Source organism: Bos indicus, chromosome 5 (assembly GCF_029378745.1).
Source record: "Bos indicus isolate NIAB-ARS_2022 breed Sahiwal x Tharparkar chromosome 5, NIAB-ARS_B.indTharparkar_mat_pri_1.0, whole genome shotgun sequence".
In the NCBI taxonomy this organism is placed as follows: Eukaryota; Metazoa; Chordata; class Mammalia; order Artiodactyla; family Bovidae; genus Bos; species Bos indicus.
In genome coordinates, this window is record NC_091764.1 from 88,989,745 (window position 1) to 89,006,249 (window position 16,505).

At 37.0% G+C, this 16,505-nt stretch overlaps 1 protein-coding gene across 3 annotated transcripts in view; it reads right to left on the minus strand.

Moving 5' to 3' along the window:
• Positions 1-16,505, minus strand: part of SLCO1C1 (solute carrier organic anion transporter family member 1C1) — an 82,950-nt gene that overhangs the window by 5,403 nt on the left and 61,042 nt on the right. For all 3 annotated transcript variants that reach the window (XM_019961481.2, XM_019961480.2, XM_070789994.1), the window contains 4 exons: positions 14,996-15,191; positions 11,086-11,251; positions 7,675-7,859; positions 5,530-5,594 (listed from right to left, as the gene is read on the minus strand). In XM_019961481.2, the coding sequence (XP_019817040.2) occupies positions 5,530-5,594; positions 7,675-7,859; positions 11,086-11,251; positions 14,996-15,191 (612 nt within the window). The remainder of the gene's footprint in view (positions 1-5,529; positions 5,595-7,674; positions 7,860-11,085; positions 11,252-14,995; positions 15,192-16,505) is intronic.

Genomic DNA, 16,505 nt, shown 5'->3' on the forward strand with positions numbered 1-16,505 from the left:
TTCTAAAAGGTCTTGTAGGTTTTCATAGAACCGTTCAACTTCAGCTTCTTCAGCATTACTGGTTGGGGCATAGACTTGGATTACTGTGATATTGAATGGTTTGCCTTGGAAACAAACAGAGATCATTCTGTCGATAGCTTTTAGCAAATATTGATAAGTGTGCAAAACAGATTTCTCAAAATTATATTATTTCTTGTGTAAATAATTTAAGATTTCTCTATAAAATAACTTATCTTCATCATTATTTACTTGGTTACTTTGAAATACAATTAGTAGAAGGAAGGCAGGGTAAATGTTCAATTCTTTCCTGTTTTAAGAATAATGAATTAGTGTCCCAGTATTCTTCAAAATTACTTAGGTATCATTACAAATTTATATCTTTTTTTATTCAGTGTATTTTGAGACATTGCAGCTATTACAATGATTGTTATATATTAATATAATAGTATTTTTTTAATTTAATTTTATTTTTTAACTTTACAATATTGTATTGGTTTTGCCAAATATCGAAATGAATCTGCCACAGGTATACCTGTGTTCCCCATCCTGAACCCTCCTTCCTCCTCCCTCCCCATACCATCCCTCTGGGTAGTCCCAGTGCACCAGCCCCAAGTATCCAGTATCGTGCATCGAACCTGGACTGGCGACTCGTTTCATACATGATATTATACATGTTTCATTGCCATTCTCCCAAATCTCCCCACCCTCTCCCTCTCCCACAGAGTCCATAAGACTGTTCTATACATCAGTGTCTCTTTTGCTGTCTCGTACACAGGGTTATTGTTACCATCTTTCTAAATTCCATACTGGACCAAGGCCCTCAGGTTGTTCCTGCGTCCTTTTGACATGCCCCTGTGATAGCTTTCTCACTTTCTTGCACCAAAAGTTGTCCCACAATCACAGTATGTATTTTCTAACCTAGACCTGGGTCAGTTTTCCAAGGTCCTATGGTTTCTTTATTGAGCAATGATATTTAGATACCACGGACTCATTGCTATGGGTGCTCATGTCTCCTGGGCTAAATAGATTCTAGATTTTTCAGGAGACAGAGTTGTAAAATACACATTATTTTGAAATAAAACCGTATGAATTCATATTGACATTTTAAGTTTAAATTAATGAATTTTACTTACAATATTTTATGCTTTTATCACTTTTCTATTATGCTGAAAATATTGATTCCTAATGATATTAACATAACATCTGCTTTATCTTAAAATATATAATAGCTTTAACATAACAATGCTAAAGTTACTATAAAAAACAATACTATAAAATGTACTGAAGCAATGGGGAATTCATAGTAATTCTGTTTTTCATGTAGTTTAATGTTTTTTCTATATGGTTTTTCATCCTGTAATATACAGTTAGTTTTGATTTGTTTTAAGAATTTTTTTGGTTCTTTTAATTATTTAAAACGATATAAAGTTTTTGTATTCTTTCAAACTAAAAATTATACGACAACTATATTTACAAAGTCTCATTTCCATCCTGTTCTCTCCCCCTGTTTTTTTCTTTCTTCCCTAACAGGCAACTTAAAAAAAATTATTATTCATTTTTAGTTTATGCTTCCATTGTTTCTTGTTAACAAGAGCAAATATGAATACCTGTGCGTGTGTATAATATTTTCACCTTTCTATACTTACACCAAATGTATCATACTGTATACAATTTTCTACATTTTGCTTTCTTAAACTTAGTTGCATATCCTGGAGATCATTTGTTATGAATTGTGTCTCTCCACAATTTATAAGTTGAAGTCCTAACTCCCAATATGATTGCATGTGGAAGCAAAATAATTAAGGAGATAATCAAGGTTAAATGAGGTCGTAAGAGTGAAGCCCTAATCTGATAGGGAGGCTGCCATTAAACAAAAAAAATTATTATATAGTTTCTTTACAAAGTTGTGTTAGTTTCTGCTGGATAGCAAAATGAATCAGCTGTATGTTTTGGATTTTCTTCCCATTTAGGTCACCACAGACCGCTGAGTAGAGTTATACAGTAAGTTCTGTGCTATACAGAATATACAGTATATCTGTATATATATCTGCTATACAGTATATCTGTGCTATACAGTAAGTTCTCATTGAAAGTGAAAGTCATTTAGTTGTGTCCTACTCTTTATGACCCCATGGACTGTAGTTCATGGGATTCTCCAGGCCAGAGTACTGAAGTGGGCAGCTGTTCCCTTCTCCAGGGGTTCTTCCCAACCCAGGGATCAAACTCAGGTCTCCCACATTGCAGGAAGATTCTTTACCAGCTGAGCCACAAGGGAAGCCCAAGAATACTGGAGTAGGTAGCTTATCCCTTCTGCAGAGGATCTTCCCAACCCAGGAACTGAACTGGGGTCTCCTGCATTGCAGGCAGATTCTTTACCAACTGAACTATCAGGGAAGCCCTCAGGCTCTCATTAGTTATCTATTTTCTACATTCGTGCATGCTAAGTCCTTCAGTCATGTCTGACTTTTTGCGACCCTATGGCCTGTGGCCTGCTGGGCTCCCTTGTCCATGGGATTCTCCAGGCAAGAACACCAGAGTGGGTTGCCATGCCTTCTTCCAGGGGATCTTTCCAACCCGGGAATTGAACCTGCATCTCTTATGTCTCCTGCATTGGCAGACAGGTTCTTTACCACTAGCACCATCTGGGAAGCCCATTTTATGCATCGTAGTGTATATACTGTCCTTATAAGAAGAGGAAGAGGGACCAAAGACTGCTGTCTGCGCACAGAGAAAAGGTTGTGTGAATGCACAGTGAGAAGGTAGCCATCTACATATCAGGAAGAGAGGTCTCACCAGACACCAGTCTGTTGGCACATTGATCCTGGACTTGGCAGCCTTCGGAACTATGAGGCAGTAACTTCTATTGTTTAGGCCCCTCAGTCCATGGTGTATTGTTATTATGACAGTCTGTACTGACTAATAAACTTGGTAACATTAGAGATTTTTTCCCCATTTGTCCATACAGCTGTAAAGTATTCCCTTATGTGGGTTTACTATAGTTTATTTAACCAGTCTAATATTGATGTACATTTAGACTGCTTGTAGCCTTTTACTATTATAAATAATGCCACAATGATTGGACCCTCCGTAAGATTACAATTCAAACTTTCACGAGGTCATTTTTAGGCATCAATTGCTAGAAGTAGGATTGCTAGGTCAAAACATAAATCTAGATGTAATTTTTTTAGTTATTGCCAAATGTCCTTCTCCAGCAATAGTATAATTTTCACAATAGCAATGTATGAGTGTATCGATTTTCTATTTGTATTATAATACGTAACAAACAACATTTGGTGATTTTCCTGTCTGTCAAGTAAGAATCAGTATCTTAGCATAGCTTTAGTTTGTACTCTTCTTCTTATGAAGGGCCTTGACCATCTTTTTATATATTAAGACGTATCCATTTATTTTTCCGTGAAACAGGTTGTTTATATCTTTTACCCACTTTTGGGCTTCTCTCACAGTTCAGTCAGTAAAGAATCTGCCTGCAATATACGAGACCTGGGTTCAATTCCTGGATTGGGAAGATCCCCTAGAGAAGGAAATAGCAACCCAGTCCAGTATTCTTGCCTGGAGAATCCCACGGGCAGAGGAGCCTGCAGGCTTCAGTCCATGGGGTCGCAAGAGTCGGACACGACTTAGCAACTAAACCGCTGCTGCCACTTTTCTCTTAGAGCTTTGATCTTTTTTTTTTCAGTACCTAGGCATTCTTCATATAATAGGATGTTAGCCACTCATCTGTTATATAGATTGTAAAAAAAATACCATATGTAGTTTTTCATTTTCTTTATGCTATTTTTTCATTTTTAATTATATTTTTATTTTTTGGAAGTTCCTTTTAATTTACAGTATTTACAAAGTATTGGCTATATTTCCCATGTTATGCAATAGACCCTTGAGCCTATCCTGCACCCAGTAGTTTACATCTCACTCCCTCACCCCAATATTGCCCCCTATCACTGGTGACCATTAGTTCTCTATATCTGAGTCTGCCTTTTGGGGAGTTATATTAACTAGTTTGCTTCATTTTTTAGGTTCTATATATAAATGATACATGGGGCTTCCCAGGTGGCTCGGTGGTACAGAATCTGCCTGCCAGTGCACGAACACGGGAGACATGGGTTTGATCCCTGAGTTGGGAAGATTCCCTGGAGGAGGGCAGGGCAACCCACTCCAGTATTCTTGCTGGAGAAACCCATGGGCAGAGGAGTCTGGAGGGCTACAGTCCATGGGGTCACTAAGGAGTTGGATATGATATAGCAACTAAATAACAGCAATAAATGATATCATATATGATTAAATGTATTTTCATTTTATGGGGTCAACTTTATGAATTATTTCTTTAAGATATGTTTCACACTGTGGTTACCTCTATGTTCCCAAAAGGAGGTAAATAGACTAATTACAGCCTGGGATGTACTTCAGACTCAATAACCTTTTTTCTAGATAATCTCTGTTTTAATATTGAGAATTTGAGCCAACTATGATGGCATAGACCTCCATTTTTATTGTTTTCCAAGGATTATATGGTATCTTTGCATATATCCCTTTTTATATCAGATATCCTTTTATATCCTTTTTATATCCCAAGTTACATAAACCCATTTATTTAAAACTCTGAATTTTTATTTTTCTCCCAAGTAGCTCCTCTCTGTCAAATTGCTGTGCTGTGCTCAGTCGCTCAGTCGCTCAGTCGTCTCCGACTCTTTGCGACTCCATGGAATGTAGCCCACCAGACTCTTCTGTCCATGGGGATATTCCAGGCAGGAATACTGGAGTGGGTTGCCATGCCCTCCTCCAGGAATCTTTCCAACCCAGGGATCAAACCCAAGTCTCTCATTGCAGGCAAATTCTTTACTGTGTGAGCCACCAGGGAAGCCCAGAGGAATGTTTTCAATGGTTTCCCTTTCTTCTTTAGAATATAAACTCTTGAAGGACGAAACCTAATTTGACTTATTCACTCTGTTTTCTGTAGGTTTTAACTAATGAATATTGAAAATTCTAATAGTCATAAAAAATCATTCCAATTACATTTAAGAAATTGAACTCCAAGCCATACTGCTTTGACTGTTTGAATGATCTTTCTACCAGTGATATATCCTAGCATTGAAAGTAGCTCAAAAGAATTCCTTTCATTTAATAATTTAAGAAATTACATTTAGAATTCAGATTTTCTTACTGATTCATTTTTTGCTTTCCTTTCAGAGGGCTCTTTTATAATAGCAATGGGTTTTTTGAGACTAGATTAGTACTATAGAAGAGGCAAGATTGTTATAAAAAATGTCATTACTCTCATAAGATCACTTTATTATGGGTACATCATTGATTCTCAATAAATATTTCTGGAAAAAAGGAAGAGAGTATTCTTGGAAAAGAGGGAGAGAAGAAAGACATAAAGGGGGGAAGAAAATTAGAAGAACATGAATCTACTACCTACATCATTTAGTTATGTGTCATAATTCTGTAAAAATATTTAGAAGACAATTAAAATATAATGGCTACAACAATTTAAGCATAGATTATACTTACCAAGAACTCTTACTGCTAAGGTGTAGATACCCAGGGCAAAAGACTTAAGTTGTGGTTTAATGCACCTATAAACAATAAACGCACTATTACAAAAAATAGTACATTAAAGCATATAGTAAAGTCAGTTTATTATAAATCAGTCTTTAATGAGGTGGATTAGGTTACTTTGAAATTAATTCACATGTCAAAGGATTACCACTAGGTTTCTCTAAAATTAAACTAATCAAAATATTGTATGTATTTTTAATTTCCCACAGCTTATATAATAGAAATTGGTTAGGAAAGAAAATAGGACCAAACATCCACAAATCTTTTTTGTATAATATTTTTTTTAATTTAGTCATTATTATTATTATTATTTTTTGGCTACTGAATGTAGAATCTCAGAATTCAAGTAGCATTTATGGAGAATACACATATTCTAGCATAGGGAAAGCAAATTATGTAGAAGCCATGTTCCATTATATGCAATGTATTGGATTTTTAGTTAATATTTCTAAAAGATAAATCACTTACATGACATATTCAAATGGTGTTAGGTAAAGTAAAATCAAATTTTATTAGTACAGTAGCAAAGACAGGGAATAATTCTAACAATTTGTAAGATTATGGGGCACAATAAAGGATTAATGAACTATAGCTAGTTTTTGTGGGTTTTGGTTTAAAACCATGGGACCCTACTGACTTAAGTTAAATTAAAATCACTGTGACATGCTGAGTGCTTTTGGTAAGTAGTGTGGATCTGAATTTACCAGCCATGTACAAGATTGTCTAAAATAACAGGAGCATCTTTAATAAAATGACTGTATAACTTGAATTGGGACTTTCCTGGTCGTGGTAAAGAATCTGCCTGTCAATGCAGGAGATCCTGGTTCGATCCCTGGCTTGGGAAGTTCTGCTGGAGAAGGAAGTGGCAACCCATTCCAACATTCTTGCCTTGGAACTCCCATGGGCAGAGAAGCCTTGTAGGCTATAGTCCATGAGGTGTCCGAGCTGGAGACAACATAGCGACCTTGTATGCACATGTAGCTTGAACTGATGGATTTTAATAGCAATAACCATGAGGATATATGATAACTACTGAGTGTTGACCATGGTAGTAAATTCTTCATACGCGTAATATTTAATCTCTGCTTTAAAATAATCAAAAATTACAACTTTTCTCCTTTAAGCAAACATGTTTCTTTCTAGCATCAAAATAAAGTGTGGTTCATTTATGGGCTGGTGGTGAGGAAAACTCTTCCTCTGTTCACCTGTTTATTCATGAGGCCCAGGTGACTACTTGGCACTACATAAGAAAAGGTTGAAGAAACAGGTACCTGCGGAGAATGATCCTGGTCTGAGACTTCTGGTGTAATGCTTTCCCACTAAACCTATGCTTCCATTTGAAAGCACCAAGATCTTATGTTCCCATTAAATCCTTTTATGAGGGGCTTCCCTGGTGATCTAGGGAAGGGGATGCATGTTTGGGGAACTAAGATCTTGCATGCCTTGTGCCACAGCCCAAAATTTAATAACTAATAAATAATTTTTAAAAAACCCTTTTATGAAAACAGATTTGTGGATGTTTGGTCCTATTTTATATAAATATTCCTAATCAATTTCTATAATATAAGCTGTGGGAAATTAAAAATATATATGCTATTTTGATTAGCTTCATTTAGAAAAATAATCCTTTGATGTGTGAATTAATTTCAGTCACCTAATCCATCTCATAAAAGATTGACTTACAATAAACAGTGACTTTTCATGTTTAACAATTTGTAATATCTTTATGTGATTTTGATCAGTTGTATAACAGTAAAAATTCCAATACTAATTCAAAGAGGAGGAAACTTTTACCACTGAGAATACTCGTTATAAAACTAGTATTTTAACATCTAAATTTATGTGTATATTGCATTGATTTGTGAGAGGAGAGCCAATAAAAAAATGTTCAAGCATAAATTATATTACAATAGAAAAAATTCCTATCCAACCACATTTTTGAATAAAAACCTAAAGGGAGAAAAGCATAAAAGTGGAACAAGTTTCCTGAGAGTGCTGTAAGGAATCACGACTCCACAGAGCAGCGTTGGAAGTCACCGCTGTAGATGGTCACGGGGTGTCTTCTATTAAAATTGGGGCAGGAGATTCAAGGTTCACCTCAGAAGCAATATGTATCCAGGTATCCCGCCTACAGACAAAGTATAGGATGTGATGACTGCAATTACGAGGAAATACAGAAACATTTTGGCACATCCATTATCTTTTTGACATCTGCCCACCATGCCTGTGGAATTTCCTGATTTTGAGGCTGCAAGTCCCACACAGGTACAGTTATTAAATACCTGTAACACAGTAGGGAAAAATCCAATTATGGAGGTAAATAGTATATAACATTAAAGACAAAAATTTATTTTAAATGATTTTATAGTATACATTTATAACACAAATAGTGGGGAAAATTTTATTTTTCTGTGTTAGACTGTATCAAGCAAAGTGAAATCGAGAGAGAAAACATTTCAGTACCCAAAGAGCAGATGGTCTACAAACTATTGATCCTACTGAACATCTCTAAGCAAATCTCACCAAATCCAATGCTACCTTACCTTCCTCCTACCACATCTAAATCTAAGCCACCATGGTCTCTTTGTGCTTGACCTGTTTCTACTCTTACCTGGCTCTGGTCTCTTTTCTCCAATAACCCAATTGAGACTTTAAAAATGGCAGTCAGATTGCTTCACTATTCTCAACTTTCCAATGGCTTCTCATTGTACTTGGATAAAATCCCAAGTCCTTAGAGCGGCTTCCACACTATCCACGATGCACTTCCTCAATCCCACTCTGATCTCATTGCTCCGTGATCTTCCCCTTCTCCCTCTACTTCATGAGTTCTCAGGGGACCCTTGCCAGCCCTCAAACGTTGTGAGTCCAGGCAGGCCTCATGGTCTTCCTGCTTTCTCTGTTGGGTAATTTTTCTAGGGGGTTACATGGTTGGCACATACACTTCAGGTCTCTGCTCAGATAGTTCATTAGAGAGAGCTTTCAAAACCACCCATTCAAAACAGTACCTCCATCTCTCCACACTGTTATTCTAACTTGTTTTCCTCACAGCATTTATTACTTTTTATCAAGATATTATATAACCATTTAATTCTAAACTACATATCCCCACTAGAATATAACTTCTGGCAGAAACTCTTTGCTTTGTTATCATTGTACTGCTGCTGCTGCTGCTGCTAAGTCACTTCAGTCTTGTCCGACTCTGTGTGACTCCATAGACGGTAGCCCACCAGGCTTCCCCATCCCTGGGATTCTCCAGGCAAGAACACTGGAGTGGGTTGCCATTTCCTTCTCCAATGCATGAAAGTGAAAAGTGAAAGTGAAGTCGCTCAGTCGTGTCTGACTCTTAGCGACATCATGGACTGCAGCCTACCAGGCTCCTCCGTCCATGGGATTTTCCAGGCAAGAGTACTGGAGAGGGTTGCCACTGCCTTCTCCTATCATTGTACATGTAGGCTTAACAATAGGCCCTCAATTTAAGTGCTTAGTAAAAATTTGTTAAATAAATGGGCACAGTTTGAAGATATCAAAGAATATATAGTGATTATGAGAAGGAAAGAAAAACCTTGATAAGTAAAACCCAACTAAATCTTGGATAAAGAGGCAACTTTCATAATCTCTCATTGTTTATTTCTGTAAGTTTCATGTGTGAATGTGTACATGTAATGAGTTGTCATTTTTTTTTATTACAAAAGACTTTGTGAATTTTTAGGTAAAAAATGAAATAATAGTGGTGTTTCCTTTTCGAAGAGGAATAGCAATATAGGATTTTTTATTTTGTTTTGAGTGTCAGGTAAAAAGCTTTTGAATCTTGACTTTGCCTCTCACCAGATACATAAGTTTAGGCAGATTCCTTATATCTTAATGCTTTAATTCTCACATGAGCAAAATAAGTAAAATAATACCCAATCACTTGAGTATTATGATGTCTAAATATTTTATTAAAGCACTTCCCTTAGTCCCTGGCATGCAACATTTTCAATAAATGGAAGCTCCAGTTAAGAAAGAACTTTCAGTGCAACTAGAGATTATCACACTAAATAAAGTTAAATCAGAAACAGAAAGAAAAGTACTATATGTTACCACATACATGTGGACTCTAAAATATGACAAAAATTCAACGATCTATGAAGCAGAAACATGGACATTGAGAACAGATTGGCGGTTGCCAAGGGAGGAGGGTGTTGGGGAAGGGATAGAGTAGGGGCTGGGGTTAGCAGATGTAAGTTTTTATATATAGGGTGGATAAACAACAAGGTCGTACTGTATAGCACAGAGAACTATATTTATATCCTATGATAAATCATATGGAAAACTATTTTAAGAATGTATATATAACTGAATCACTTTGCTGTACTGCAGTAATTAACACAACATTGTAAATCAATTATACTTCAATTTAAAAAAAGCAAATCCAAAGTAAAAGAAAAGAAAATCCTTCAAGTGGTTTAGGCCAAAGAGTATAGTGGCCAAACTTGGGGGTTGGGTGGAGGAAAGACAAGAAGGAAGAAAAGGAAGGGAATGTTAAAGCTCAGATTTCAGATGGGTGGGTGGTCTTAATATCAGTGTTGCTAGAGACCAATCCATTCTTCTCTGAATAAAATGTCAAAATAACAGTAAATGGAAAATCAACAAGCATGAGACTGTCTATAGAAGTGGTTGCCCAAGCATTCTTAATCTAGTGGATAAGAATACGTAAATATATGTGTGGTTTAATTTTCAGCTCTCTGGGGCTATCAAATACGGGTAGATTTCATCAGTCACAAGCAGAAAGCCATCTGACCACTGTGGCTTATACACAATGAGTATAAGGAAGAGTCTGTTAGGGACAGGGCTGTAAAGGTGTGATTAGAAGAATGAATCTGTTAATGAAGTACATAGTACACTTAATTGAAGTACATGATACTCTTCACAACTGGTTTTCTACCTGTATTTCCAACCCTGTCTTCCTCTTACATTCTATAGGAATCCTTGATTCCAGCCATCTACTCTTTTCATCATTACACAAATTGGCTTGATATCTCAGGCAGAGCTGTCTCAGAACCATCAGCCTCCTCTGGATTTCTGACCCCTGGGTCTAGACTTTTTGGGCTAACCTTCCTTATACTGGCCTCTATTTGTCCTGTCCTCCAAAACCTGCAAGGACCACTGGTCATGGGATCAGGAGACATGGAGCCCAAGGCAGATGTTATTAAATGATCTTATGGCTGAGAGTTTCTCATTTGAGGCTAATATTCCTTACTAGTAAAATAAGAGAACTAGATTACATAATTACAAAGTTCGTCCAGCCTGTTTCATTATTCTCATTCTGACCCCAATTCTTCCAACAACTGTAATTCTACTAGTGATGCTTTTATTTCCTGTCGCCGCACAAAAGAACAAAGGCAGAGTAAACAGCATGGATTCTATCAATGTGGTCTGCTCCTGGGTTGGTCCCTGAGCCCCCATAGGGTTGTATAGTTAAGCACTGTTGCACGCCCAGGGGCACACATTTTAAAGAAGGTTTCTTACAGTAGTCTTTCCACTCCCGGTGGTGGTTTGACAACCAGCAAGACAAGCCGATGCATACGTGATTCCATTCTCACCACATATGGGTTCCCATTTTGTCTCTGAACATTTGCATCTTGAGTTGCAGTCTGAAAAGAGAGCTCGTTCATGATAAGAGACAGGTTTGGTTCTGGAAAAAAAATGTAATGATATAAAATACTACCTTTTAGTAGGCAGTACCCTAATATTTTCAAAAATCAATGTTCTTGGGTATGTAAATGGCAATGCCAACAAATTTTGCCTGGGGGAACACAACTGTCATCAGAAATATCAGCTTCTCATCATTAAATGTGAATTCACTCTTAGACAGCTTTCTTTTGATCATTACCTTTAGAGGTTTACCACTTTACATGATATTCTTGTCTTGGCTGAGGCAATGGCACCCCACTCCAGTACTCTTGCCTGGAAAATCCCATGGATGGAGGAGCCTGGTGGGCTGCAGTCCATGGGGTCGATAAGAGTCAGACACAACTGAGCGACTTCACTTCCACTTTTCACTTTCATGCATTGGAGAAGGAAATGGCAACCCACTCCAGTGTTTTTGCCTGGACAATCCCAGGGACGGGGAAGCCTGGTGGGCTGCAGTCTATGGGGATCGCACAGAGTCGGACACGACTGAAGCAACTTAGCAGCAGCAGCAGCAGCAACTGACTCTAGAATGTTACAATATTTTTCTATATTATGATGGATTTGGAAAAAATTATCAAAATAGAAAAACAGAATAAACTTCAAGAGCAATTTATGACATTACTCTTACTATGTATCAATATAATAACAAACTCTCATACAATATTCCATCTTGTAGAACTACTATGGATTTGGTCACCCCAAATGTAAAGACAAAATACTTTTGAGATTTCTTCTAGCAGAATGAGAGGCTATTTAACTAGGTCTCCTAAGAAGTCACCCAGGTCACCCGGGGATATTTTATCTTATTCTCTTCTCTAAGGCATGAAGTTTTAACTGAGACTGTTTTGCTGTATCTGAAAGTACAAATGTGCGTCTTTGAAAACTTAGAATCAGGCCACTATGGATACTGTAGAGCCAAGATAATAGAAGATTAGAGCTGAAAGAACAGTGGGGATGATCTAGGTTAACTTCTTATTGGGAAAATCAGGAAATTCAGGGTCAAAGTAGGCAGATAACTTGCTCAAATTCACAATGTTTGTCAGTGACAAACCCTTCCAGGACTCTGGATTCTAAGTTCTTGTCTTGGGCATCAGACTTAATTCTCATCATTGCAGAAGAGAAATTTCTTGCACTATCATATCTAAAGCTTCTCTGTATTGATCCTGAATGAATGTCTGGAATCAAACCAACATTGTGGAACAAAGAAACTCTGGATAAACCCTGGAGAGCATGTTTATTTTATATAGTCAATTCTTTTATATTGCTGAAGGTAACATTAAATTTATCACTTAGGACAATCTTGAAGCAGAAATTAATTGCATATATGTTTCCTGAAGAATGTGTTGACAGTAGAGTCATTATTTAAAATTTTAATTATTAGCTTTATAAAATATGCCAGAAAGTTTATATTTATGAGATTTTTCTTTCAAAATAGTTGTGGTGGGAGGGGAGAGATTTCTCCAGAGATGTTGCCTTTTCTTTGGTTGCTTCCAATAACAAAGATAGTTTTGGAGGTTAAATCCTTGCCGTTGTTGAGAATATTCTTAAAAATATGGAAAGCAATTTCAGAAGAGGAGTTTTAAACAACGATAGCATTATTACACGGTACTTACAGTCTTTCAAGGCGAACTGCTTTCAGGGACCTAGTACTCAATGAAGTTTTTTTGTTTGTTTAAGAATATTGAATCTTATTATCATCTGAGTATATTTTTAATGTAAATCTCAAAATTTGTCTGTTGTCTACTTCTGTATTTGCTTTTGGCTTAGAGATAGCACAATGCAATAGAAAAAAACATTGTACTGGAAGGAAGTTAAACTTTCTAATCTCAGTTCTTTAAATGAGGGTAACAAAACTTCATAAAGGCATCTTAAGATAGAAGTGAGATGATAAAAAGGTAAGGTGTTTGTTAAATTCCAAAATATAAAGTACTTGACCACTGTCCATCCACCATGAGGATCTTAGGAATAGGAAAACATGGCACAGGACTTCTACTCTCTCCAGAATCTTCTTGCAATTCCTGTTTATAACTAACATTCTTGATCTATATTGTTCAATGTTACCAAGGCAACAATACACTCTGTTAAGTCTAACTCTTGCTGTGACAACTCCCAGAAGCAATGTTATATGAACTTTGCATTCACTAATTTTCCTGAACACTTTAGAGGACAAAAAGTATAATTGATGTGGGCTTCCCTTGTGGCTCAGTGGTATAGAATCTGCTTGCAATGCAAGACATGTGGGTTCAATCCCTGAGTTGGGAAGATCCCCTGGAGGAGGAAATGGCAACTCATTTCAGTATTCTTGCCAGGAAAGTCCCAAGGACTGAGGAGCCAGGTGGGCTGTAGTCCATGAGGTTGCAAAGAGTCAGACATGACTGAGTATGTATGTAACAACAGGAGAAGCTAGGTTAATGAAGGTGTTGGAACATGAACACCAGACAGATAAATGTGGAAAGAGGCTGGAGAGCAAGCAGTGAGCAAGAAGCAACTGAATCATCAGGAAACAGAATATATTATCAGGATGGTTGACCTGTGAGCCAACAGGTAGAGTTTTAGCAGCCAGGCAGATAAAATCAGGGAGGCTGGCTTGGCAACCTGTAGCAGCTCAATACTTTTTTTTTTTTTTTTTAAACAAATGACATATAGATAGGTAGGAGGATGAAGAGAACTGTCTCTGGGAACTCGGGTGCCGAGACAGAGTGATAGCGAGGATTCTTGAAGGGGAAGGATGAAGTAGTTTCTTCAAGACCCAGCTTTTAGACTCTGGAAACTTAGAAATCTAATTGCTACCCCCACACAGAATGGCATAAATCTAAACACATCAGTAAATACTCCCGTAATCTACTGCAAAGAGCTGCATGTTCGTCACCGGGTTGAGGGATAGCCATTTTCGCCTTCAATTTCCCTTGACTTGAATGACAAAGACTATAAAGTGTAGCATAGAAACCATTCCGGTTTTCTAAGTATCTAGGTGTTCAAAGGAAAAAAAAAACTACAATTGTTTCCAAGAATGACACTTCAGTTTTGTGCTGGGTAAGTGCTAATCCCTTTCACATGTATTATCTTGCCTTGCTGCTGCTGCTGCTAAGTTACTTCAGTCGTGTCTGACTCTGTGCGACCCCAGAGACGGCAGCCCACGAGGCTCCCCCTGTCCCTGGGATTCTCCAGGCAAGAATAATGGAGTGGGTTGCCATTTCCTTCTCCAATGCATGAAAGTAAAAAGTGAAAGTGAAGTCTCTCAGCTGTGTCTGACTCTTTGTGACCCCATGGACTGCAGCCTACCAGTCTCCTCTGTCCATGGGATTTTCCAGGCAAGAGTACTGGAGTGGGGTGCCATCGCCTTCTCTGTTATCTTGCCGTACAAAACCTTAAAAGGCAGTTGTTATTTCTGTTTTTAAAATACTAACATTGAGGCTAGATTAAATAACTCATACAGTATCACTTCACTAAGAATAGAGAAGCAAAATTCAAGGTCTGTATTTTCGACTATCAGGTTGCTTCCCTAAAGAAAGATGTGGATTTGGTATTTTTTAATATTTGCTTCTACTTTCAGATTCAAAGGAAATGACAGATTTTGGTGACAATAACAGCTTCCACGTTATAAGCATTGTCCATTCTTCCACAATAAAATAATAATTCCTTTACATAGCTATGATTCTTAATAATTTATATTATCTTATTTTGAAACATAATAATTAATTTGATTAACCAAGCTGATCTCTGATTACTTAATAAGTAAACATACCCTTGGTAGGAGATAGTTAATCCAGCCACATCAGAGTTTTCACAGCCCAGTGCAAACAGAGAAAGGAATAGGAGGTACCCAAGGACCGATGATCCCAAGTAAAGTTTTGCAGCACCACAAATACTGATTCTGAATTTTTTCATAACTATTCCCCCGGAGAATATTCCAAGGGCCACTGCAGGTATGTTGATGAGCCCTGAGGAAAAAGAAAAATGTGTCATGTTCGTGAACCTCTAAAAGAAATCTGAGTACATTCACCCAAACTTTCTAAGGGATTGTATGAAATTGTGTAATAATAGTTTTTAACTTATTATTAGACTACTTGGTCAATTTAAGTTTACAGTACTATTCAGCCACTAACATGTAGCTTTTATATTAATGATAACACAGCTGACAGACCCAGGGTTCTGCCTATCACAATGTCTAGCATAGGGTTTGAAATCAATAAACATGAAATCAGTCAATGAATCTGGTCTTTTTGGTTTAATCCCAGGAATAACAGGTGCAATCAGGTGGCAATTAGATGATTATAATGCTTTTTAAGGTTGTGAATGAAAGAATAATAGGCACATAGACCGTAAGGAATAAACAGACAAGCACAAAAACAGTCCTGGTTCTATTTTCTGACCCCAACAATATTTGCTCTTATTGCCAAGCCTTTTAGTTTGATACGCTTTCTTACAGCATGAACAATAACATATTATTAGGTACCTTTCATATTTTTTTAATTTGCTTACATTGTACCAGTCACTTAGTTAAGCATTTGATACATTATCTATCACATCTACTCTTTACCACAACCTTAGAAGATAGGCATATGCTATCTTTATTGCAGAGAGCAGTTTGTTTATGGCTGTGGTTAGTAAGTGGAAAAGCCAGATATGAATCCAGGAGGCTGTTATCAAGTTAAATGCTTTCAATAACTGTGTTAAACTGACTCTCCTTCAAGGGGATTTGGAGATAGAATTCTTCATAAATAGATGTTCAATCTCACTAGTAGTCAAATAAGTGTGACTTAAAAAGCAATACTAGGAAAAAGTTCAACCAAGTGATTAAGAGTTTGGATCCCAAAGACCCAGCTCTGTGGCTTTGAATCTCAGTTCCACAACTTAAATAGCTGTGCAACTGCAAGTAATTCTCTGAGCTTCTCTAAAACTGACTCCTCACATATAATATGGAACTAATAATAGTGCCCTTAAAGTGATTAAATGGCATGAAAAGTTATTAGCTTAATATCTTGCACAAAACATCATTCAATTAGGTTATTACGAACATTTCCATCTATGAGACAAAGATGAAAATGTTGGGGTTGGGGAAAGTGGAACACCTCTGTGTTAGGAAAGATGTAGAAAGAAGCTCTTTGGTTGGACTGTGAATTGGTAAATAACTGTAGGGAAAGGTAATCAGGTACCCAATGTTAAACTTCTCTGTGAATTAGAATCTATTTCTCATATTATCTACTCATCAATTACTGATGTAACTTGAGATTTTGAGATAACACATTTCTTTC